Here is a 26,439-nt window from a genome sequence, read left to right on the forward strand (position 1 = left end):
CGATTAACCAAAATGTCTGTTTATTTTCTGTTTTTAAATAACTAATTGACCGAAGTCGGTTCAATTATTTGAATTCCATTTTGTTTTTGTAGTTTGTTTGTGCGCTCAACGCACTGTTTGTGCCATTTCTCTCGAGAGATTTCTCTCTAAGACATGTTGTCCAACTCATCATAGTTAAAGGAAAACAATGCTTTGGTATTTGTTTCATTAGTCCATTGTTGATATAGTCCCAAAATGTTTTGCATGTGAGCAATCATACCGGATATATTTCTGTATTTTCCGGTATGATTGCTAACATGCAAAACATTTTGGGACTATATCAACAATGGACGAATGAAACAAATACCAAAAGATAGTTTTTGGGTGGAACTTTCCTTTAAGCTCAGAAAACGTGGTAATGAACTACAATGACTAGAATCCATCCATCTACAGCTGCCTGTTCTCATTGGTTCTTGCCGTGCAAGCCTGTGGGTCAGTCAGTCAGTCAGTCAGTCAGACAGACAGACAGACAGACAGACAGACAGACAGACACTAAGAAGAAGAGCAATAGAGACAGGAGCGGGATAGAGAGCGGTTGTTAGCTACACTATATACAAAAGTATATGGACACCCCTTCAAATTTGTGGATTCGGCCGTTTCAGCCACACCCATTGCTGACAGTTGTATTAAATCGAGCACACAGCCATGCAATCTCCATAGAAAACATTGGCAGCAGAATGGCCCGTACTGAAAACCTCAGTGACTTTCAATGTGGCACCGTCATAGAATGCCACCTTTCAAACAAGTCAGTCAAATGTATGCCCTGCTAGAGATGCCCCGGTCGACTGTCAATGCTGTCAGCGGGAGTGGTGTAAAGCTCGCCGCCATTGAACATGGGAGCAGTGAAAACGCGTTTTCTGGAGTTATGATTCACGCATCACCATCTGGCAGTCTGACGGATGAAACTCGGTTTGTTGGATGCCAGAACGCTACCTACCCCAATGCATAGTGCCAACTGTAAATTTTGGTGGAGGAGGAAAAATGGTCTGGGGCTGTTTTTCATGGTTCGGTTTAGGCCCCTTAGTTCTAGTGAAGGGAACACTTAACGCTACAGCATACAATAACATTCTAGACAATTCTGTACTTCCAACTTTGTGGCAACAGTCTCAGCATCCTGTCTCAGCATGACAATGCCCCATGCACAAAGCGAGGTCCATACAGAAATGGTTTGTCGAAATTGGGATGGAAGAACTTGACTGGCCTGCACAGAGCCCTGACCTCAAACCCATGTAACACCGTTGGGATGAATTAGAATGCTGACTGCGAGCCAGAACTAACCGCCCAACATCAGTGCCTGACCTCACTAATGCTCCTGTAACTGAATGGAAGCCAGTCCCCGCTGCAATGTTCCAACATCTAGTGGAAAGCCTTCCCAGAAGTGTGGAGGCTGTTGTAGCAGCAAAGGTGGGACCAACCCCATAATAATTCCCATGATTTTGGAATTACATGTTAGACAAGCAGGTGTCCACATACTTTTGGTCATGTAGTGTAGTTGTTATTTAGCAGCCTTAAAGGTATGCCTTGTCTAGTTTGAAGAACTACTGAAATAGTGATGTTGTCAGACAACAGGCAGCTAGCCAGCTCGACTAGCCTACTAGCCTGAAGGATGACTCTTTGGGGAGCACAGAGATAGATGGCTGGCTGGCTGCTACTGTCTGAGCAGAGATAAGAAGATGACTTGGAATTAAATAGTAAGTCATCAAATAAAAAAAGTGTAATATACACAACTTAAATATTTTATTAAAGTAATATGAATAAAGGATGGTTTATTAAAAAGTGATATGCAGTAATGGGCAGTCACTACCTTCATTGAGGTTTTATTAATTTAATAATAATGACACCGTTATACTAAAACAAATATGTAGTATAAACAACCAAAATATATTATTTAAGTAAAGTAATGTGAATAAATTATGGTTAGAGCCTAATAAGTGATAGAAATGGGCAGTCACTGCTATCAACTGTTTTATTCTGTGCTGTTACAGTATCAAACTCACATAATGCATTTATTAAAAACCAAACTGAAACCGAACCAACCTCAAAAATCACAAATCGCTCAGCACTATCCACCACGAGGCTTAAACACCTTCCCTCCTATATATCATATCAATAGCTGGGGTGACTATCTTACCTTTTGGGGTTGAGAGGGCGCCCATCGCTGGACACACTGCGCGGGATGACTCCGGCCCGGTCCTGATAGTCTGAAGCCGGGGCCTTGATGAGCGTCCCCCCCAGCGCCGCTGTGGTGTGGCTCTGGGGGCTGGAGGAGGTGCGGGGCCACTTGTTGTTGTTGTTGCTGCGGAAGGGGAATTTAAACTCATAGGGCATCCCCTCCTTGTGGTTCTTATAGTCCACGAGGGGCATGTGGTACAGCTCTGAACAGCCTCTGTGAGAGGAAACAGAAATATACACTAAAAACACCGGAATGCTGCACCAGTACCCAAATGCATGCTACTGATATGACTGATGGAGGGTATATCTGTTGATGGATAGATGATTGGCTGTCTGTAAGCTGTACCTGCGAGGGGTGGAGTCCTCGTGCGGGGGGATGATGACCACCTTGACAGTGACGGAGGTCCTCAGCAGGTCGATCATCTGCTCGTGGGACAGCGATGCCACGGCCACCTTACAGATCTCTACCAGCCTGCTGCCCTGGCGCAGCCCCGCCTGCCAGGCGTACCCGTAGGACTCGACCTCCGCTACGATGCCCTCAAAGTTCACATGGAAGCCCAGCTGGCCCAGACCGTTCCTCCTCAGGATCATCTCTGTGGTCTGGCTGCCCTTCGTCAGAAGCTATGGACAGACAGGCGAGGTGGAGAAGCCCGAGAAATAGGAGGAGGAGGAAGAAAAGGAGGGGTAGGAGGAAGAGGTGGATAAGTGAGGAAAGAGTTTTTACTACAAAACATCAGAATCCTGCAGGGAAACTTAAATCAGTTTACCTAATTTCTATCAGCATGTTAGATGTGCAACCAAAAGGAGAAAAAAGCTCTAGACCATCTTTACTCCAGACAGAGATGCGTACAAAGCTCTCCCTCGCCCTCCTTTTGGCAAATCTGACCATAATTCTATCCTCCTTATTCCTGCTTACAAGCAAAAATGAAAGCAGGAAGCACAAGTGACTCGGTCTATAAAAAAGTGGTCAGATGAAGCAAATTCTAAACTACAGGACTGTTTTGCTAGCAGAGACTGGAATATATTCTGGGATTCTTCCAATAGCATTGAGGAGTACACCACATCAGTCACTGGCTTCATCAATAAGTGTATCAATGACGTCGTCCCCACAGTGACTGTACGTACATACCCCAACCAGAAAGCCATTGATTACAGGCAACATTCGCACTGAGCTAAAGGGTAGAGCGGCCACATTCAAGGAGCGGGACTCTAACCCGGAAGCTTTGAAATCCCGCTATGCCCTCCGACGAACCATCAAACAGGCAAAGCGTCAATATAGGACTAAGATCAAATCGTACTACACCGTCTCTGATGCTCATCGGATGTGGCAGGGCTTACAAACCATTACAGACTACAAAGGGAAGCACAGCCGAGAGCTGCCCAGTGACACGAGCCTACCAAACAAGCTAAATAACCTCTATGCTCGCCTCGAGGCAAGTAACACTGAAACATGCATGAGAACATCAGCTGTTCCGGATGACAGTGTGATCACGCTCTCTGCAGCCAATGTGAGTAAGACCTTTAAACGGGTCAACACTCACAAGGCCACAAGTCCAGACGGATTACCAGGATGTGGTCTCAGAGTATGCGCAGACCAAATGGCAAATGTCTTCACTGACATGTTCAACCTCTCCCTGTCTGAGGCTGTAATACCAACATGTTTCAAGGTGACCACCATAGTCCCTGTGCCCAAGAACATTAAGGTAACCTGCCTAAATGACTATCGACCCGTAGCACTCACGTCTGTAGCCATGAAATGCTTTGAAAGGCTGCTCATAGTCCACATCAACACCATTATCCCAGAAACCCTAAACCCACTCCAGTTTGCATACCACCCCAACAGATCCACAGATGATGCAACCTCTATCACACTCCACACTGTCCTTTCACACTTGGACAAAATTAACACCTATGTGAGAATGCTAGTCATTGACTACAGCTCAGCGTTCAACACCATACTGCCGTCAAAGCTCATCACTGAGCTAAGGACCCTGGGACTAAACAGCTCCCTCTTCAACTGGATCCTGGACTTCCTGACGGGCCGCCCCCAGGTGGTAAGGGTAGGTAACAACCCATCAGCCATGCTGATCCTCAACACAGGGGACCCTCAGGGGTGCGTGTTCAGTCCCCTCCTGTACTCCCTGTTCACTCATGACTGCACGGACAGGCACGACTCCAACACCATCATTAAGTTTGCCGATGACACAACAGTGGTAGGCCTGATCACCGACAACGATGAGTCAGCCTATAGGGAGGAGGTCAGAGACCTGACCATGTGGTGCAAGGACAACAATGTGATCAAGACAAAGGAGATGATTGTGGACTACAGGAAAAGGAGGACTGAGCACGCCCCCATTGTCATCGACGGGGCTTCAGTGGAGAAAATTTGGCTTTATTTATCATGTGTCCTCAGATCCTCAAAAGGTTTTACAGCTGCACCATCGAGAACATTCTGACGGGTTGCATCACTGCCTGGTATGGCAATTGCTCGGGCTCCGACCCAAAGGCACTAAGGAGGGTAGTGCGTACGGCCCAGTACATCACAGGTGCCAAGCTTCCTGCCATCCAGCACCTCTATACCAGGCGGTGTCAGAGGAAGGCCCTAAAAATTGTCAAAGACTCCAGCCATCCTAGTCATAGACTGTTCACTCTAATAACGCACGGCAAGTGGAACCGGAGCGGCTTCTAAACAGCTTCTACCCCCCAGCCATAAGACTCCTGAACATCTAATCAAATGGCTACCGAGACTATTTGCACCCCCCCCACCCCCCCGGCCCCACTATTGTTATTTTATTGCTTGTCTTTCATTATTTGTTATCTTTATCTCTTACTTTGTTTAGGTATTTTCTTAAAACTGGATTGTTGGTTATGAGCTTGTAAGTAAGCATTTCACTGTCAGGTCTACACCTCACGCTTTTATTTGAAATCAACAGACAGACAACGTTGGCTGAAGTCTGAATCGTTTAATCTTAACTACTCTGTTGGCTGCTACTGTAAAGCACACCATAAAACCCCAAATGTGCCCCATGGCAAAGATCTGATACACATGCCAGCACAGACACACGCCAGTACAGATTCAATCTATCACCAGCGGATGCAGCACCCTTCAATTAAAGTGTTTGTGTACTGGGGCGAGTGTTGAAGGAGACACGGATAGTAACCCTGCCTGGCGTTCTGAACCAGCGTCAGGTGGAAAGAGGTTGTAACAAAGTACTTAATATACAGTACCAGTCAAAAGTTTGGACACACCTACTCATTCAACGGTTTTTCTTTATTTGTACTATTTTCTACATTGTAGAATAAGAATGAAGACATCAAAACTATGGAATAACAAACACGGAATCTTATAGGAACCAAAAAGGTGTTAAATCTCAAATATATTTTGTATTTGAGATTCTTCAAGGTAGCCACCCTTTGCCTTGATGACAGCTTTGCTCACTCTTGGCATTCTCTCAACCAGCTTCATGAGGAATGCTTTTCCAACAGTCTTGAAGGAGTTCCCACATATGCTAAGCACTTGTTGGCTGCTTTTCCTTCACTCTACAGTACAATTCATCCCAAACCATCTCAATTGGGTTGAGGTTGGGTGATTGTGCAGCACTCCATCACTCTCCTTGGTCAAATAGCCCTTACGCAGCCTGGAGGTGTGTTTTGGGTCATTGTCCTGTTGGCGTATTGTTGCAGAATGCTGTTGTAGCCATGCAGGTTAAGTATGCCTTGAATTCTAAATACATCACCAACAGTGTCACCAGCAATGCACCCCCTCACCATCACACCTCCTCCTCCATGCATCACGGTGGAAACCACACATCCGTTCACCTTCTCTACGTCTCACAAAGACACGGCGGTTGGAATCAAAAATATCAAATTTGGACTCATCAGACCAAATGACAGATTACCACCGGTCTAATGTCCATTGATTGTTATTACCACCGGTCTAATGTCCATTGATCGTGTTTCTTGGCCCAAGCAAGTCTCTTCTTCTTATTGCCGTCCTTCTGTAGTGGTTTCTTTGCAGCAATTCGGCCATGAAGGCATGATTCACGCAGTCTCTGAACAGTTGCTGTTGAGATGTGTCTGTTACTTGAACTCTGTGAAGCATTTATTTGGGCTGCAATTTCTTAGGCTGGTAACTCTAATAAACTTATCCCCTGCAGCAGAGGTAACTCTGGGTCTTCCTTTCCGGTGGCGGTCCTCATGCGAGTCAGTTTCATCATAGCGCTTGATGGTTTTTGCGACTGCACTTTGAAAGTTCTTGAAATTTTCTGCATTGACTGACCTTCATATCTTAAAGTAATGATGGACTGTCGTTTGTCTTTGCTTATTTGAGCTGTTCATAGCCGTAATATGGACTAGGGCTCTTCTGTATACCACCCCTAACTTGTCAAAACACAACTGATTGGCTCGAACGCAAGAAGGAAAGAAATTCCACAAATTCACTTTTAACAAGGCACACCTGTTAATTGAAATGCATTCCAGGTGACTACCTAATGAAGCTGGTTGAGAGAATGCCAAGAGTGTGCAAAACTGTCATCAAGGCAACGGGTGGCTATTTTGAAGAATCTCAAATCTCAAATATATTTTGATTTGTTTAACACTTTTTTGGTTACTACATGATTCCATATGTGTTATTTCATAGTTTTGATGTCTTCACTCTTATTCTACAATGTAAAATAGTTTTAAAAAATAAAGAAAAACTGGAATGAGTAGGTGTGTCTAATCTTTTAACTGGTACTGTAGAGCTCCAGGCAACCACAACAAAGCCAGAGCAGGATATTATGCTACAACACTGACACACTAACTAAACACAAACATTAAATAAGCCTTAGCAAACAGCGTTAATCTTTCATTGAAGACAACTGGCTTTGCCTAATCTCATGTGAATGATTAAACTACCTCCCCAAATAAGGTCACACTGGCTATTTCACCACAATGCTGAGAGCTATGCGGTATCTCCTTTGAACATAATGGATAGTCAGAGGTGGAGATTAGAGATGTATTCATTATAACACATTTGTTAGTGAGGAAAATATCTTATATGGCTTGAAGCTTGGAAGACCTGTAATTGTCACAACAGATGGTGTATGAAATATTATTTTAGGCCATCAGCCAGTAATAATACACAGACTAACTGTGCTGCTACTGACCTCTAGGCGTTTGACCACCTCTCCAAAGTCCTCCGTGTTGTTGTTGATGGAGCGCAGCGACACACTCTCTCCACGCTCATAGTAGATCTTCATGGAGGCGGGGCTGCCCGAGGACCAGCCAATGACGTCGCGCGTGGCGCAGTTGAAGACCACGGCTTTGGCCTCCTGGTCCAATAGGATGAGGAAGTCGTTGGAGATGGCCAGTAGACACTCCCTCTCCGCCCCGGCTACCTGGTCCTCTACATGCACCGGCCATGTCACCGCCCCCAGGCTCCGTAGCTCTGCCCCACTGTATGGCCGAACCCTCTCTCTCCGCTTGTGAGCCAATGAGATGAAAGGGAATTTCCCTGTGGGCTCAACCGGCGTGCCGGTCACGTGACGTTCTGCCAGATCCCGCAGGTACTCCTGTCGCGTGCGTGTCGCCATGGCTCCGAACTTCTCTGACTTGTGGGCGGCGTTCTCAGCGTTGATGACCTTGGCCAGAAGGAAGTCCCTGAAGACGCTGGACTTGGGGAAGGTCACACCCTTGGGGATAGGGGGGCCAAAGGAGGGCACATCCCTGGAACGAGTCACAGCCACTCTGGGGAGAGGAGAGAGAGAGAAAGAGAGAGAGAAAGAGAGAGAGGTCACTAATTAGTAAGCACACTGAAAGAAGGAGTCCTACACCCAATCTCAATGGATCCCCAGGGCACTAGATCTGAGAGAATTGAATAGGAGGAAGCAAGATGGCAATATGTAGCTTGTACTATATTTCTTATACCTATCCTCTCAGGGAGAACTTACACACATTGCACATGACAGAAATGAATTTGGTTTGGTGACACTGGGCCTAGAGTGCAGAAAACAGTAGAATAGGCTGCGAAATAAGAGGAGTAACATCCTTATAGAGTTTTCCCTTGGCTATTGTTCAATTTCACGTGAGTCTTCCTAAAGGAGGGTGTGAGTCTTCCTAAAGGAGGGCGTGAGTCTTACTAAAGGATGGTGTGAGTCTTTCTAAAGGAGGGCGTGAGTCTTACTAAAGGAGGGTGTGAGTCTTCCTAAAGGAGGGTGGGTGGAGGGTGAGTCTTACTAAAGGAGGGTGTGAGTCTTACTAAAGGATGGTGTGAGTCTTTCTAAAGGAGGGTGTGAGTCTTTCTAAAGGAGGGTGTGAGTCTTCCTAAAGGAGGGTGTGAGTCTTACTAAAGGAGGGTGTGAGTCTTCCTAAAGGAGGGCGTGAGTCTTACTAAAGGATGGTGTGAGTCTTTCTAAAGGAGGGTGTGAGTCTTCCTAAAGGAGGGTGTGAATCTTCCTAAAGGAGGGTGTGAGTCTTCCTAAAGGAGGGTGTGAGTCTTCCTATAGGCAAGGCTCTCCTTAGATCACCTACTATTCTTCCCAGTCAACTACCATTGTTGCTCCACAATAGGCCTCCTAGAGTTGAATTACTATTCATGAAGTAGACCTGGAAATGAAACACTGTCTCATATTAATTGGTAACCACCTGATTTCCCATACACACACTGACAATACATCAGTCTTTGGCAGGCTACATGGCAGGTTTCTTTTCTACTCACATGAAAACTAACCTAGTTCTGATTCAGATAATTGACAATGATTGGCTTCCAAATCAATATACAACCCAACAATGGTGAGGTAAGGCTGAACAGCAGCACTATAGAAACCCACTGCAGGCCAGGCTCGGGTAGGCTGATGTCAGAGTCATGACAAGCCTCAGTCCATTAAACAGACAACATAACGATCGCATGTGACATTACAGCCCAAGCCTCGCTAAACCAGGCCGGCATATATAAATATAGATTCAGCACATCTGACAAGCCAGCTACCACTGAGACGGCCACTCTCAGCCAGCCCCAGATTACAGGGAAGAGGAGTGGAGTGGAGAAGGCTACTCCCTATTTTTCGAAACAAAGCTCTGATCATTATGCAATACGGCTGAGTTAATCTATCTGTGTTTGGACAGCAGTTGATAGCACAAGATTATCACTAGGCTGTATCGCTAGGCTGTACCACTATCAATATTTAAAGCTACTATATAGTCTGATCAATCAAAATGCAACGGTAACTTAAGACAAAATAAATGATCCAATAAAAAAAGTAGATGCATATTGAACTATGAGATCAATTACAGTAGGGCAGGTGTGTGTGTGTATGCGTTTGTGAACATGCTAAAACCTCTGTCCACTGACCCCTCTTTTTCACACAGGTCATCAGCATCACACCTCAGACCCCCCCACACACACACACCCCAGACCGACCTTTGCCTTCCGTAGTGCCTCCTGACTTGGCTAGGCATTACAATAAGAAGTATCCATGAAGTGAATCCTCTCCTGTCTATTTGGTCTGATCACAATACTGCAGGTACACACATATTTCTCCAACTAATTATAGCTGCTCATGCTGCCGTCCAACCGTTGTTCTGTTGCTAGATCTTGTGCGTTTCTTACTCCTCTTTGAAATGGCATCTCAGGCATCAAACCAATCAGGATCCTAGCGAATCAGCTCTCTGGAGGAGGCAGAACAGAACAGAGAGGGTTTGGAACTTGTAGTATGTTCATTAGATTCATGGGATTGAGCCAGCGGCTGGAAGCTGAGAGCTGCTCAGAGTGGAGTGGAGTCTCCACTGCTTCAGGGTCCTGCTCTCCATTTCATCCAAGAGGAAAACCAGGCAAACCAGCATTTCTCCCAATCAGCCTCTTCTCTTCGACGACACTTGTTGGCTTCGAATCAAAAGATGTTCCCTTTAAAAAAGAATAACTTCAGCTGAGGAGGGTATCCAACCTTTAGCAGGCAGCGCTGGGGGGTGGGTGGAGAGGGGAGAGGGGAGAGTTCAGAATAAATTAGCCCAACTTTGATGAGATTTAAGCTCAGACCCAGAGCCAGTACAAGTGTTCCCGTGGAGGGTCTGTGAGCACTGAGGGACAGAGCACTGCTCGGCTGCTCAAGAATCCTCTGATTCGCTCGTTCAGCAAGGGAAACCTTGATGTGCATGCCGATAACTCCTTCAGATCGCTCCGACTCCAGTGCTCCAAGGCAGTGTGGCAGGCATGAGGGTTGAGTGAGTGCGTAAGTGAGTGAGTGTGTGTGCGTGTGTGTGTGGTAGGGGGGTGAGAGCTTGAGTGAGAATGCCACAGAGCTCTGTGATCACAGGGGGTAAGGAGAACAGTAGAGTAGGGGCCCATCCTATTAGCTAGTCAGCTGCAGGGGTGATCTCTCCTAGTCAACCATAATCAAACAAATGTATACACTGCCTACAGTACCCTGGCTACAGAGAGAGAGCGGAGAGGAGAGTAGGGCTAATAGTTATACAATACATTTGATCTGGGTTTGTGATCATGCCTCCCAGTGGTTCTCTTCCTCTTTATGTTATCTACCTGCATGAGTTGTTCAGAACAACCAATGTTGAAGCACCAGGGGCTTTCCAGGTTGTTTGTGACCGCCAGGTCCTCTAGTGGTCGCTAGTGGTCTGACCACGCTTTCACCGCGGTCTACACTCACCTGTAGCAGGTGTTGTCGGAGCAGGGGCTGTGTACGCGGACGATGATGAACACGTGTTGGAAGTGGGAGAAGATGGTCTTGGGGGTGAAAGGGAGGGCTCCCGGCTCCTGGAACACGATGGTGACGATGTCGTTCCCAATGTGTCTCTTCCTCAGCAACTACAACACAGAAGGAATCTCAATGACAAAATCTCAATGAATATCCTATTCTTCTTGAATTAAACTTGATTAATAATTTCTTCCATCTATGACATAACATGTTATCCAAATGCATGTCATTTGATTGTCATTTCCTTATGTGATATCATAGAGCCCTTCCGTACCTGTTGTTTGTTGTTGGGTGTGTAGGGCAGCATTGTAGACACATGGAACATGATCTCATAGTCCCTGTAGGCCGTGTAAAGGGAGTGGGTTCCAGTGGAATCAGCTGGAGGAAGAGATAGGATCACCACAATGTAAGGTCCCATTGTACTGCTACTGCAACCCAACTCTGTCCTCCAGCAGCAACCTATCTGCTCAGTGCTTTAGGCCTGCGAGCCAAATTTGGCCCACGGGTGATAATATTTGGCCTCCAAACTTTTCCAAGAAAAAAAAAGATTATTTATTTTATTTTATTGGGAGATAAAAGACTAAAAACACCAGCAAATCAGCTCCAAGTTATTTGAAATTTGGAAATCTGTTCCCACACATAATAGAGAGGTATATGTGATTATATACAAATGTAAGCAAGGTTTGAAATGATTATGTTTTTGTGAAATATTGTATCTGTTTGGGCTTCTTGTGGTCAATTTGCAGTCTACAAATGATTTGGAATTATGTTCTGGCACCCTGACCATCCGCTCGAGAACAAATTGGCCCGCGGCTGAAATGAGTTGATGATCCTGGTACTCGACTGTCTCCTGTTACATAGCACAAACAACAAGCCATGATAGCGTAGACCGATCAATGTCTGCCCGGATAGTGTGACAGGAAAACAAAAACAAATAATCGTAGTCATACAGATTGAGCCCTCTCAATACTATTGTTGGTTAAACAAAACGCCTTTCACATGTAACTATATGAAATATATAGCACAGCCTCTTGTGCATTACTGCAGGCATTGGAGTGGACAATTATACCATAACCCTATCAGTCTACCATAACCCTATCAGTCTACCATAACCCTATCAGTCTACCATAACCCTATCAGTCTACCATAACCCTATCAGTCTACCATAACCCTATCAGTCTACCATAACCCTATCAGTCTACCATAACCCTATCAGTCTACCATAACCCTATCAGTCTACCATAACCCTATCAGTCTACCATAACCCTATCAGTCTACCATAACCCTATCAGTCTACCATAACCCTATCAGTCTACCATAACCCTAGGAGAAAAGTTTCTGGGTACCCAGATTACCCAGGCAGCCACCACAATCAAAAATACATGGACAAAATAGGAATGTTCATATTCATTGAGTTTATGGATAGAGGAAGTGACAAAAATAGCCAAATGTAATTAAGTGCATGATTGGGACGAGCTGCCATTTCCTGCTCTGCTCTCATGAGGAATATAAAAGATGTAGTGTAGTCTGTGGGCCAGCCATAGCGGACCTGATTTAGTCCTCAATACACCAGACACAAAAGGAGGGAGGGAGAAAAGAGAGCTAAGGGTATGAGGAAGGGTTGGTCAGAGGAACAGGTATAGTGGATAAGACAAGCCAGGGGAAATGAGGGGTTTACAAGACAAGCTACATGAAGTAAACGGGATTGCACATAAAACATGTGAGAGACAGGACAGGAAAGGCTCTCTAGATTACAGAGATTACCCCCAAACCTGTAGCTGCTAACATGCAAGGCAGAGCAGAGCACAACCTACAGCAGATAGTAAGCAGATCCTACATAAGGACTCATAATTCATGCTGTGAGACCTGGGGTGGAGGTCAGAGAGGTTCCCACACAGGAGCCTGTCACGCTGCATCCTTGGTCAAATAAAAATACCAATCACTCTTTTAAACGCACGCTGCGTGCGTGTGTGTGCGTGTGCGTGTGTGTGTGTGTGTGTGTGTGTGTGTGTGAGAGAGCGTACTCTTGATGTCAAGCTGGGCGCGGTACTTGGTAAAGCCTTTGAGGCGGACTCTCTCCCCTAGCAGCTGTAGGAACTCTTCCAGGGCAGGGCCCGCCATTTCATTGTTGTACATCTCCTCCTCACTGCTCTGCCCCGCCCTGCAGTACATCACCCCCACCTTCACCTGGAAACTCAACTGGAGAGGAGGATGGGGGGGAGTTATAATGTTAAGACATTTTTGCAGTGCAAAACTACAGAGAATATGTTATGTTAGGGCCAATAGTAGAGACAACTAAAGGTCTGCCATCTATGAAATATGATAACTGCCCCATTAACAACATACAGCTGTGGCATGACTCAGGGCTATTCAGAGAGTCTTTTTATGTCATGTGAGTGTGTATCCTCCTACCCCCTGTTCGTCCAGTTTCATCAGCTGTTCTGTGACCTTGGGTGTGTTGAGGGCCAGGCGGAGGCAGGGCACGTCCAGCTCTGGTAGCAGGTGCTCCAACACCTCCTTCAGGGGCAGACCGCGGGTAGTGCCATGCTTAGAGGACGAGGGGACAACGTCCTCCAGAATAGACCCCCGGAGTGTGGTCAACTAGATGGAGGGATAAAAGGAGGAGAGGAAGAGAGAGAAGTGTAAGGGGAGGAATGTGCCTCAGGAATCACCAGTTCATGGAATTTTATTTTCAAGATGGAACAAACTGTTTAAGATGGAACAAAATGAACATGTCAGTTCTGCGTCCCAAACACCATAACATCTCCTGAGTAAGTTTATTACTATTTAGCTAAAAGAATCTGACATAAAGCAACAGAAAAGAACAAAGCTCAGTTATGAATCAAACTTTTGGCCTGGGGGAAGTAGGAAGAGGAGGGTGGAGTGGGGGTTGTTCAGCGAAGCATAATGTTTACACAGAGTGTGCATTGTGTTCAGCAGTGGCAGTGAACTCAATCAATTTGCTATTATATGCAGCTGGAACAGAGGGGAACTTTCTCTCCCACACCCCTCGGAGAGGACCCTAACAAACGTCCAGTGTTCCCCAGGTTTGGGGCCCTGGGGTCCCGGGATGTCTCTCACAGAGCTGGAGGGTCTAATCACACACACCTGTCCACCATCCAACCGGGGAGACAACCATCTCTGAACACTCCAAGGCAGGTGTCTGAAATCTATAGCTGGGAAGGAAATGGTGCAGTTTCGCAGTCACTCCATAAAAAAAGCATGACCTTCCAACTAAAAGTGGCCATGATTTTCAAGTGAAATGTAAAAGAAGGGTTCTCTATAGTGGTTTGAGGTTGTGTAGCATTGAGATGTGCGGAGGATGAGAGCAGTTCCTATAGTTTCTATACACAGAGCTGATCCGAGAGGACAGCTGATGGCTCTCTGGGCTTCTTACATAATGTGAACCTACCAGGCAGACAAAGATAGGGGAGAGGGACTGATCTACAGAAAAACAAATCTACAGACAATCAATGTGACATGATTTTAAAACAACAGAAATCTCTATCTATCTAGCAGGAGTCATTAACATGAGTTTGACACCCTTATACTAAGGGAATCTTTGATCAGGTAATAAGTGACATGATCTAGGGAGAGTGGTTGTAATGTCAGAAGGCTAGATGTCTGACCTCTGAGGTTCTGAAGATGACCCGATAGTTGTACTGCTGGCCGTGCTCTTTGTGCTCCTCCTGTTTCTCCCTGCGCAGACTCACAGCCACCGGACCCAGAGCCTCGTCCATCCCAAAGTAGTTCCAGTGTTCTGAGGGAGAGAGAGGGGGAGGATAGGGAGAAAGGGAGGTAAAGTGAAATAAAATAACCTTTCCAACTATGTATAAACATACACTTGAATTTGGTAACTATATTAAATGATGGGCTGTGTAAGAATGTTTGTTTATGTTTTACATTCTAGTGTTATAGTTCTTCATGTACTGTATAATGTTTGAACAGAATAATTTTCATTGTGTATGTTCTGCATCGTGTATGTTCTCACCTCTAAGGTAGAAGAACTTCCTGTAGTAGTAGGCTCCCAGGTCCACGTGTTCTACGATGTAGTGTTTGCCCCGATCACCGAGGGCACTGGGGTTGTCCTTGGGCCCCTCCAGCACTGCCACCCCAGCGTTAGTGCAGTGGGAGCTGAGGGACAACTCAAACAGTCTGTTCTCGCCTCCCAGGGTCCCTGAGCCCCCACTTCCCTGTCTGGTGGGACCGCCCCCTGCCCTGCGCCTGCAGGTGGTCCCAATCTCGTTGCAGAAACAGGGGCAGTTGAGGAGCAGTTCATTGCTCTGCTCATCCCCACAGTCCATGCTGGGGCTGTCCCTGGCCCCGGTGCTGAGCTCCTCCTGACTGCCAGAGGGGGAGCTATAGGCCAGGCTCTGGGTGGAGGACACGGTGGAGGTGGTGGAGGCTGCAGCTGCAGCAGATGCCCCCGTGGTGGTGTTCTTCCTCTTCACTGCCGCCGTCTGCCTGCTCTGGATTACCTTTTTCAGGTCAAACATCATGCTCTGCACGTCGTAGTGGGAGAAGCCCCTCTGGCAGACCCAGGGCTTGAGGGGGGTGACCCCATCGTCTGAACGGCCGTCCTCAGCATCAGACCCTGCTCGGGGCGAGTCAGATTCCCCTCGCACGTTGCGTAGCTTCCGGAATATAGACTCGCCCCCTGTCTCAGACTTGGAGCGTCTCTTTGGGGGCTTCTCTCTCTCCTTGACTCTGCTGGATGCCTGGTTCTCACTAGTCTCCTCATGTAGTTCTATTGAGGCCTGCTTGAGTCCAGCAGTCAGCAGATCCTCTAGTCTGTCTGGGGCAGGGCTGCGTTGGTCAGGCTTCACTCCCTGGTAGCCCTTCAGCATCTCAAAGAAACTCTCCCCTGATGCCCCGTGCTGGTCTATAGAGGAGGTACTGCCATACTCTCTGTGTAGAGGGGACCACTTGGCCCCTGAGGATCCCAAGTCCTCCCCACTGTCCCACCCACCGTCCAGCTCACTGATGGTGATGTCACTGTTGCTGCGCTGGCGGATGCGGCCGGTGTTCCTGTGGGATGGGACTCTGTAGTCTCCCGGGGACAGGTAGTGGCTGTCTGGGCTGTAGCTGGCCCCCTGGGTTTTACTCTTCAGTGTGTTGTGGATGTTGCGGAGCATGGAGGAGTCCTGGGGGCTCATCAGGTGACCGAGTTTCAGGTGGCTCTGCCCCCCTCCGGCCAGGGCTGGGGAGTCTGGCTCCATGGTAACTTGCCACAGAGCTCCCAAGTCCTTCCTCGGCGGCCATTCGGCAACCCGTGCCCGCACCCCCATTTTGGGCACCCCCGGGCCCACTTGAAGGTGGGCGCTGTCTGTACGTGCCCCTCCGTTAGCCAGGCGAAGGTGGCGGGTGTAGAACTCGTCAGAGGCAGGGATAGAACCCCCCACGATGTGCTCCATGGGTGGGCGCTTCAGACTGGTCATGGTGCCAAGGCCAGGGCTGGTCACCAGGGCACTCAGCAGCAGGGCATGGCTAGGCTGACTGTGGAGCTGGTTGCTCAATGTTCAGGCTTCCATACTGACCCTACAGCTCTGTCTGTCTGCCAATCCACTGGGTGCTCATCTTGCTCCAACTGGCTACAACCGTGAAATAAACAGAGTTTTTGTATTAGAACATACTGTAAACACAATAATTGCAAAGCCTCTCATTTCATATTGACACCAACTTTCTCTAACTAGGCGAAGAGAGGAAACAGTTGGGGATGTACAGTAAGCTGACTGACTGTGGTTGAATAATACAAACATATAGATGTGGTCTGGATAGGTAAACAATTACACAATGACACAGGATCCCTGCCTGCTAATTGCCTGCTGTGTACGGTACTCTGTTACTGGTGTGGCCTCCGCCATCCTCCTAGGTTTTATAGCAGGCTAGCAGGCAGCACAGTGGAAAGTACTGGACTGAGTCTTACTACCTACTCTCTCTCTGGGCCTTGAGGCAAGCAAGCTAATGTTCTCCAAGTTTAATCATCTGACTGTGTGGGAGTATGAAAATGGCTGCAGAACAAAAAATGTATCTGGAAGCATTTGCAAAGAAACATTTTTTTTACATTTCAGGGTTTTCCAGATGTGCTTTCTCATGACATGTCCGGGGGGACATAGTCAGTCAGCTAGCTGCTTTTAGAAACTCCAGGACAGCATTACAAATGTGCCGACATTTCTATTCTACAGGATTGAAAAGGATATCTGGATTTCACAAACCTGCCTGCAGAGTCATATTTGGATGTGATTTTTGCCTGACGGCTTTCTGACTCAGTTAGAAGTTGCTGACATGTTCAATTCCAGATAACGGCTCTAACCTTTTCAAACCAATTTCAGCATAAACATCTGGGGTGGAACATGAAAGTTCAGCCAAATCCAAAAATATGTATGTTTCTCCAACCTGAGCAAAATGATGCCTTAAACCTCATCATTAAATTCCTCAAATAAATTCCCAAAGTAGATTATTAGGTCATTCAATAAACCAATAGAAACATACTTATGTAATTACTTATAAGGTGTTACAAAAATCATGAGGTTTCGATCTATCAAAACAATGTGTACAGAGTACAGTCTGTTCAGCTGGAGGCAGAGCTCTCAATTCCCACTCTCTGTCACTGACGTTGGACGACTGACCTCTCTTAAGTCCCTTCACATGCTGTGGACAGCAGACTCACCAAATCAAAATGCTGAGATCCAGTATACTGGATCAAACACCTCGAGCCCACATCAAAAAAGGCCCTTTGAAAGGTGGCAGCAAAGAACTCAGTGATGTTTCTCCCTGGCAGATTGAGCCAATTTGGCAGCGAGAAACTGGGAGAGATTAAGGTTCCTCTCAGTCAGTCCTGCGGCACACAAGCTGTGATTACATTAGCCACTGGATGTCAATGCTGTGATGGACTTTATCCATGCCAGGCACATTTATACAAGGAAAACATCTGTGTCAACTTTACACATACACAGACAGTCAAAAATTCTGGAAAAATGGACATTGATCTGAACGTTAATTGATTTACCTGAAGAGACACCAAAAATATAAACACATTCTCTAAGCATGTTATATCCTCAATGTGTGTCGAAAATGATTACAAGCTGATGGAAAATCAAAGGCAGTACAAACAAATGCTTCTGGCACCAAGAACCTCTGAACACAAAAAATGTATACATTTTCCACACAACCAGTTCATATTACCCAGGTGCCATCAGTGCTGCTACTGTAAGCCAGTGACCCCAGGGAGATGGGTCAAACGGTCACTCTGAAAAGAGCACAATCTGCACACTGCACCCAATATAATATTGTGAACAAAATATATTAGGAACCAAAACAAAACTACATTGTAGAGGTCGACCGATTAATCAGAATGGCCGATTAATTAAGGGCCGATTTCAAGTTTTCATAACGATCGGAAATCTGTATTTTTGGAAGCCAATTTTTTACATTTTTAACACCTTTATTTAATCTTTATTTAACGAGGTAAGTCAGTCAAGAACACATTCTTATTTTCAATGACGGCCTAGGAACGGTGGGTTAACTGCCTTGTTCAGGGGCAGCTCGGGGATTCAATCTTGCAACCTTACGGTTAACTAGTCCAACGCTCTAACCACCTGCCTCACGAGGAGCCTGCCTGTTACTTGAATGCAGTAAGAAGCTAACATAAGTTGCTAGCAAGCATTAAACTCATCTTATAAAAAACAATCAATCAATTATAATCACTAGATAGAACTACACATGGTTGATGATATTACTAGTTTATCTAGCGTGTCCTGCGTTGCATATAATCGATGCAGTGCGCATTCGTGAAAAAGGACTGTCGTTGCTCCAACGTGTACCTAACCATAAACATCAATGCCTTTCTTAAAGTCAATAGTATATATTTTTAAACCTGCATATTTAGCTAAAAGAAATCCAGGTTAGCAGGCAATATTAACCAGGTGAAATTTTGTCACTTCTCTTGCGTTCATTGCACGCAGAGTCAGTGTATATGCAACAGTTTGGGCTGCCTGGCTCATTGCGAACTAATTTGCTGGAATTTTACATAATTATGACACAACATTGAAGGTTGTGCAATGTAACAGGAATATTTAAACTTGGATGCCACACGTTAGATAAAATAAGGAACGGTTCCGTATTTCACTGAAATAATAAACGTTTTGTTTTCTAAATTATATTTTCCGGATTCGACCATATTAATGACCAAAGGCTCGCATGTCTGTGTGTTATTATGTTATAACTAGGTCTATGATTTGATAGAGCAGTCTGACTGAGCGATGGAAGGCACCAGCAGGCTCGTAAGCATTCATTCAAAGAGCACTTTCGTGCGTTTTGCCAGCAGCTCGTGCGTTTTGCCAAATCTGCTCCAGAGCACTCAGACACCTTCCAACAGGACAATGACCCTACGCACACAGCCAAGACAACACAGGAGTGGCTTCGGGACAAGTCTCTGAATGTCCTTGAGTGGCCCAGCCAGAGCCTGGACTTGAACCCGATCGAACATCTCTGGAGAGACCTGAAAATAGCTGTACTGCGACACTCCCCATCCAACCTGACAGAGCTTGAGAGGATCTGCAGAGAAGAATGAGACAAACTCCCTAAACACAGGTGTGACAAGCTTGTAGCATCATACCCAAGAAGACTCAAAGCTGTAACCACTTCCAACGGTTCTTCAACAAATTACTGAGTAAAGGGTAAAGGGTCTGAATGCTTATGTAAATGTGATATTTCAGTTGTAATTTCTTTATACATTTGCAAAAATGTCTAAACCCCTGCTTTTGCTTTGTTATCATGGGGTACTGTGTGTAGATTGATGAGGGGGGGGGAAACTATTGAATCCATTTTAGAATAAAGTTGTAATGTAACAAAATGTGGAAAAAGTCAAGGGGTCTGAATACTTTCAGAATGCACCGTATACTCATACTACAGTTTCTAGAGAGTACATAGCGCTCCAGGCTGAGCCTCCCGTTGAGCTGATATGCACGTTGAGTTGACGAGGGAGTTTTTGACAACAACAAAAACTCCTAAATCTGTGCATATTATACACCCTCCTGATGTGCCCCAAATCTTATTGGATCTAGTAGTCTAAGTAGAATAAAGCTTGCAGCCAGATTAAGATAAATAATTCCCATTCTAAACAAACAAACTGGATTCCCTCACATGAATACTGCTCAGACAGATACAGACTCACTCTATTTCAGGCTCTATGTCTATATTTTAAAATACACTGTAATTTTCTCCTGCAGCAGACAGTTAACAAAACAAATATCAAAAGTAGCACCTTAATCCATCATAGCATAAATTCATTATTCCACATCAGTGTCACAATTGACTGTTAGAAGTCATATTATGAATTATGAAATCCAACCTCCAAATGAATAGTGTAATGGAGCCTGCGGTTGGTTGTGCTCACAGTACCTCCATCACCTGGCTGGGCTCTGCGGCTAGTGTTCTTCTCTAATGGATGGTATTCCGCTGTGGCACGGGAAACCTTGTCCTGTTTGCACTCTGCATTTCAATCACTGCAGCTTTGTGCCCGCTGCCTGCCTGGTTGGCTGCTGCAGCACAGAGCAGTGTCCACACGGACATATTAACAGAACCACAACACACACAACCACCGCAGCCGAAACACAGCCACAGGCCTAAATCTGGCTGCTGACAGACATTTGGAGGGCCCGAATTCATGGGACTGTCAGATTAGTCTGGGCGGGGTGGAAGGGAGAGGTGAATGAAGCTTGACTGACTGACACTCCCCACCCCACCCCATACAGTAGTCCCTTCTCTCCATCAGTTGTCTATTTTAGCAGGTCTGTGGGACATGTCGAGGCACTGTGAGTCTGTCCACTAAGTGAGGTTAACTTCCTGTAATTGGGGCTCTGACTTCCCAGCTGCTCCAATGAGCCTGAGGACAGATGAGTATTATGCTGCACCACTGAGACAGAGAGACAGCGGTGATGTCATCATGGCTGCCTCTGGGGAGATTAAGACTGGATGGGCCAGCCAGGGCACAAAGCCCTGTGTGCTGCTAGAGTAATATAGCCTTACTTTTCCAAACTTTTGTCTCGGCTCTTGGTCGGGTCTGATATAATTACCACGGGGGTTGGGTATGTGATATTAAAACTGATTTACCGACTGGACCCGATTGGACCTGTCCTCTGTTCATGTAGTGTTTGTGTGATGAGAATTGCTCAAGCTTGTAATCTGTGTCAGACACTTGCAACTCAATATTTGGCCAATATCGCTTGTTTATTGATGGCGATGGCAGCACCCAGTCAGAGGTTTCTTTCACTCTATATTTCTACTCTCGGATCTGAACAGGTCCCTCGGATCCGAACAGGTCCCTCGGATCTGAACAGGTCCCTCGGATCTGAACAGGTCCCTCGGATCCGAACAGGTCCCTCGGATCCGAACAGGTCCCTCGGATCCGAACCAGCACGGGTCTGTTTGGGTCTTTTTTCCACGGAACGAGTCTGACTGTCCTCGGGTCCATTCGGAACGGGTCTCTGTAAATCAGGGCCACACAGAGTGATTCTTGGTAGTCTTACACAAATCTACTTTGAAACAAAGGTACTCTATATATCTCACACACATGGTTATGGCATTAAAAAATAGTTGTATTCCATTTTGAGTTTGCATCCCAATATTACACTTGATATACATCACAGAAAACTGAAATATAACAAAACCATTGAAACATCTTTGTCGTAAATATATATATATATATATATATATATATATATATATATATATATATCATTTAAATTCTGAAAAATATTTATAACATTCCACCCATGAGGCCAAATAGGCCACTTTTGGTCATTGACTGCAGGAAAGAGCTACATGTATTTATGCAGTTGGGAAAGCCATGAATCCATTTCCCAGTGGTACAAAAAGTTGACGTTGAAGACTGCTATTTCTCACTACTGTGTTATGAAGCACATACACAGACAGACCCAGTTACCAAGAACATTAACCATATTTAAGTATTTAAGTATATTTGGTGATCAACAAATGTATTTTGACACAATAACACTTGCAGAGCTGGTGAATGGGAGTTTGACTCAGAGTTTTCTGGGCGTTAGAGAGGTCTCTAATACTGGTTCACCAAGTACATAACATCAAAACCACTGCCGAGGACACATAACACTGAGATGGGGAATGGATTATAAAAAGCACCTTTTTTAAGGTATTCTAAAAGCTTCCGGTAACAGCTAACACACTCACAGAGAAAAAACTGCAGTAGAAAGTAAAACAAATGTGGTCATTTCCTTGTGATTTCCTTGTGAGGGCACATTCTGTAGAAGTTACCAAGGCAACTCACAGCCAGGGCTCACTGATGCCAGCTTAAAATGATGAGAGGCACACTCCTGTTGGTCGGCCTGAGCACCATGGAGGCCAAGCTATGCCCTATGAGAGAACCAACAACATGTCTGGGAATGTCCAGGAGACCTCTAGCTGTTTCCCAGTGCCCTGCTCAGCTGGTACAAAGTTCCCTCTGTCCTGTGGAAGACTGGGATTCCTCTCCAGCACAGAGAAGCCCTTGATAAGAGGCTGGTCCTGACTGTGTAGGGCCCACTAAGAAGTGAATGAATGTCAGAAATGTCAGAGACAGACAGAGAGACAGAGACAGAGAGAGAGAGGGGGGGGGGTTAGGGGAGAGAGGGAGAAGGAGAGAGTTTAGGGGATAGAGGTTAGGGGAGAGAGGGAGAGTGATTAGGGGAGAGAGGGAGAGAGAGAGGTTAGGGGAGAGAGGGAGAGAGAGAGACAGGAAGAAGGGTTAGGAGAGAGAGGGAGAGAGAGAGGGGTTAGGGGAGAGAGAGAGATGTTAGGGGAGAGAGAGATAGAGAGCGGGAAGAGACAGAGAGAGAAGGAGGGGTTAGGGGAGGGAGCGATAGAGAGCGGAGAGAGACAGAGAGAGAGAGAGAGAGATTTCAACATACCAATTAGGATTTGGCTAAAAATACTTGAATCAGTCATAGAGCCCATTGTCCTTTACGGATGTGAGGTCTGGGGTCCGCTCACCAACCAAGAGAGTCACCAAATTGAGACTCTGCATGCAGAATTCTGCAAAAATATCCTCCGTGTACAACGTAGAACACCAAATAATGCATGCAGAGCAGCATTAGGCCGATACCCACTAATTATCAAAATCTAGAAAAGAGCTGTTAAATTCTACAACCACCTAAAAGGAAGCGATTCCCAAACCTTCCATAACAAAGCCATCACCTACAGAGAGATGAACCTGGAGAAGAGTCCCCTGAACAAGCTGGTCCTGGGGCTCTGTTGACAAACACAAACACACCCCATAGAGCCCCAGGACAGCAGCACAATTACAGTAGACCCAACCAAATCATGAGAAAACAAAAAGATAATTACTTGACACATTGGAAAGAATTAACAAAAAAACAGAGCAAACTATAATGCTATTTGGCCCTAAACAGAGAGTACACAGTGGCAGAATACCTGTCCACTATGACTGACCCAAACTTAAGGAAAGCTTTGACTATGTACAGACTTAGTGAGCATAGCCTTGCTATTGAGAAAGGCCGCCGTAGACAGACCTGGCTCTCAAGAGAAGACAGGCTATTTGCACACTGCCCACAAAAGGAGGTGGAAACTGAGCTGCACTTCCTAACCTCCTGTCTAATGTATGACCATATTGGAGATACATATTTCCCTCAGATTACACAGATCCACAAAGAATTTGAAAACAAATCCGATTTTGATAAACTACCATATCGACTGGGTGAAATTCCACAGTGTGCCATCACAGCAGCAAGATTTGTGACCTGTTGCCATAAGAAAAGGGCAATCAGTGAAGAACAAACACCATTGTAAATACAACCCATATTTATGCTTATTTATTTTCCCTTGTGTACTTTAACTATTTGTACATTGTTACAACACTGTATATATATATATATATATATATATGACATTTGTAATGTCTTTATTGTTTTGAAACTTCTGTATGTGTAATGTTTCCTGTTAATTTTTATTGTTTATTTCACTTTTGTATATTATCTACCTCACTTGCTTTGGCAATGTTAACACATGTTTCCCATGCCAATAAAGCTCCTTGAATTGAATTGAATTTAGAGAGAGAGAGAGAAAGAGAGAGAGAGAAGGAGGGGTTAGTAGAGGTAGAGATAGAGAGCGGGGGAGACAGAGAGAGAGAAGGGTGAGTTTGGGGAGGGAGAGATAGAGAGAAGGGTGAGTTTGGGAAGGGAGAGTTAGAGAGGAGGGGATTGGGGAGAGACAGAGAGAGAGAAGGAGGGGTTAGGGGAGAACAGAAAGATGGAGAAAGGGGGGTAGGTAAGGGAGGGAGAGATAGAGAGGGGATAGATAGATAGATAGATAGATAGATAGATAGATAGATAGATAGATAGATAGATAGATAGATAGATAGATAGATAGATAGATAGATAGATAGATAATTTATCAGTTGGACTCTCAAGTGTTTAAAGCATTGATGCTGGTCCATTTGTCTCCAGTGCTGGTGTCAAGACCATGTCCTTTGGGTGGTGGACCATTCTTGGTGCACACAGGAAACTGTTGAGCGTTAAAAACGCAGCAGAGCGGCAGTTCTTGACACACTAAACTGGTGCGCCTGGCACCTACTACCATACCCGTTCAAAGGCACTGAAATATTTTGTCTTGCTCATTCACTCTCTGAATCGGCACACAAACACAATCCATGTCTCAATTGTTTTAAGGCTTGAACATCCTTCTTTAACCTGTCCCCTCCCCTTCATCTACACTGATTGAAGTGGATTTAAGAAGTGACATCAATAAGGAATCATCGCTTTCAGGTGTTCCTAATGTTTTGTACACTCAGAGTATAGTCTCTCCCACACAAGGCTTACTTCTCTTCCTAGAATGGTAGGAGTTCTGTAGAAAAACAAGAGGTGAGGCCCACAAACAGAGCAGAGACACAGGAAGAGATGAGGCAGTAGAGGCAAATATACTGTACACAACCCTCCTCCTCACTCACTCTGTGCAGCTGGCTGCAGACCAAGTAGCAACCTTTCTGTTGGAGCAAACGGAGAATCTGACACCTCCTGAGAAAAACACACATGCCTCGCGGAAGCAGACAAATGATAACGATACACCCGCACAAAACTGCAGGCGGGCGGGCTGGAATTTCACAAATTTCATCAATGTAGGAAGTGATGAGTGTATGAGAGATAAAGTCAAGTAAAAAGTGGAGACTGTCTGATCCAGACGACCTGTTCAAAGTTAAAAAGAAAACAGCCACATACCCAAAGTTCCCCCAAAACTGTCATCATCATCCCCTTTGGTTTTACAATCAGCACCAATTATATCAGCTTTGATCATGGGAATACTTTTCTCACATGACTTAGCACACCACAATAAACAATAATTGGAGTGATGACATGCTCTACTGACCACACAGACATACAATATGCATGGCGTGTTAACACTTCAAAGCAGCACTGTGGCTACTAGCTGCTACACAGCTCACCACCACGGTGTTGCATGCCCTGGTCCAGCCCTTCAGCGGCTGCAAGCCACAGCTCAGTGAGCATAGCTAACCACTGACAAAGTGTGATTAACTGAACCCTACAGAAGAAGACAGATCTGGAGGCCCGCCAAACAAAGACACTGACAGTATCTCTGCTGGGGCCTTCTCTCTCTCTCTCTCTCTCCTCCTCCTATCCTATGATTTTACTCAACCACAGTCAATTGTTTTGTGTTGGGGAAAGCAGTGATAAAGGGTGGGTGGCACCACTTTCCAAATTCCATTTAATCGAGTAGTATCTGTTTCAAACAAAAGTGGTGAGTATATAGGTGGGCTGGAGGTTTGGCACGAAGTTGTGTAACTTCTGAGATCTACTGTCTGACAAAGCCTATACAATTATTTACTTCTCATGGTGGCATTGTGTGAATATAAAAAATCATTCTGCTTAATAATTCTCGAGATTAATAGCATTTACAGTTGAAGTCGGAAGTTTACATACACTTAGGTTGGTCATTAAAGTCATTCAAACTTGTTTTTCAGCCACTCTGCAAATTTCTTGTTATAGATTTGGCAAGTTGGTAAGGACGTCTACTTTGTGCATAACACAAGTCATTTGTCCAACAACTGTTTACAGACAGATTATTTCACTTATAATTTACTGTTTCACAATTCCATTGGGTCAAAAGTTTACATACACGAAGTTGACTGTGCCTTTAAACAGCTTGGAAAACTCCAGAAAGTGATGTCATGGCTTTAAAAGCTTCTGATCGGCTAATTGAAATAATTTGAATCAATTGGAGGTGCACCATGAGGATGTATTTCAAGGCCTACCTTCAAACTCAGTGCCTCTTTGCTTGATATCATGGAAAATCAAAAGAAATCAGCCAAGACCTAAAGAAAAAGAATTGTAGACCTCCACAAGACTGGTTCATCCTTGGGAGCAATTTCCAAATGCCTGAAGGTACCACGTTCATCTGTACAAACTAGAGGTCGACCGATTAATCGGAATGGCCGATTAATTAGGGCCGATTTCAAGTTTTCATAACAATAGGAAATCGGTATTATCGGGCGCCG

At 45.4% G+C, this 26,439-nt stretch overlaps 1 protein-coding gene across 2 annotated transcripts in view; it reads right to left on the minus strand.

The window, feature by feature from the left end:
• The window catches only part of LOC135508233 (signal-induced proliferation-associated 1-like protein 1), a 69,796-nt gene that overhangs the window by 10,891 nt on the left and 32,466 nt on the right, over positions 1–26,439 (minus strand). For both annotated transcript variants that reach the window (XM_064928281.1, XM_064928280.1), the window contains exons 2-10: positions 14,890–16,489; positions 14,528–14,658; positions 13,311–13,499; positions 12,923–13,097; positions 11,173–11,276; positions 10,851–11,008; positions 7,359–7,938; positions 2,558–2,832; positions 2,171–2,425 (exon numbers count right to left, since the gene is read on the minus strand). In XM_064928281.1, coding sequence (XP_064784353.1) covers positions 2,171–2,425; positions 2,558–2,832; positions 7,359–7,938; positions 10,851–11,008; positions 11,173–11,276; positions 12,923–13,097; positions 13,311–13,499; positions 14,528–14,658; positions 14,890–16,336 — 3,314 coding nt within the window. In that variant the 5' untranslated portion in view covers positions 16,337–16,489. The remainder of the gene's footprint in view (positions 1–2,170; positions 2,426–2,557; positions 2,833–7,358; positions 7,939–10,850; positions 11,009–11,172; positions 11,277–12,922; positions 13,098–13,310; positions 13,500–14,527; positions 14,659–14,889; positions 16,490–26,439) is intronic.

Source organism: Oncorhynchus masou, chromosome 21, assembly GCF_036934945.1.
Source record: "Oncorhynchus masou masou isolate Uvic2021 chromosome 21, UVic_Omas_1.1, whole genome shotgun sequence".
NCBI lineage: Eukaryota > Metazoa > Chordata > Actinopteri > Salmoniformes > Salmonidae > Oncorhynchus > Oncorhynchus masou.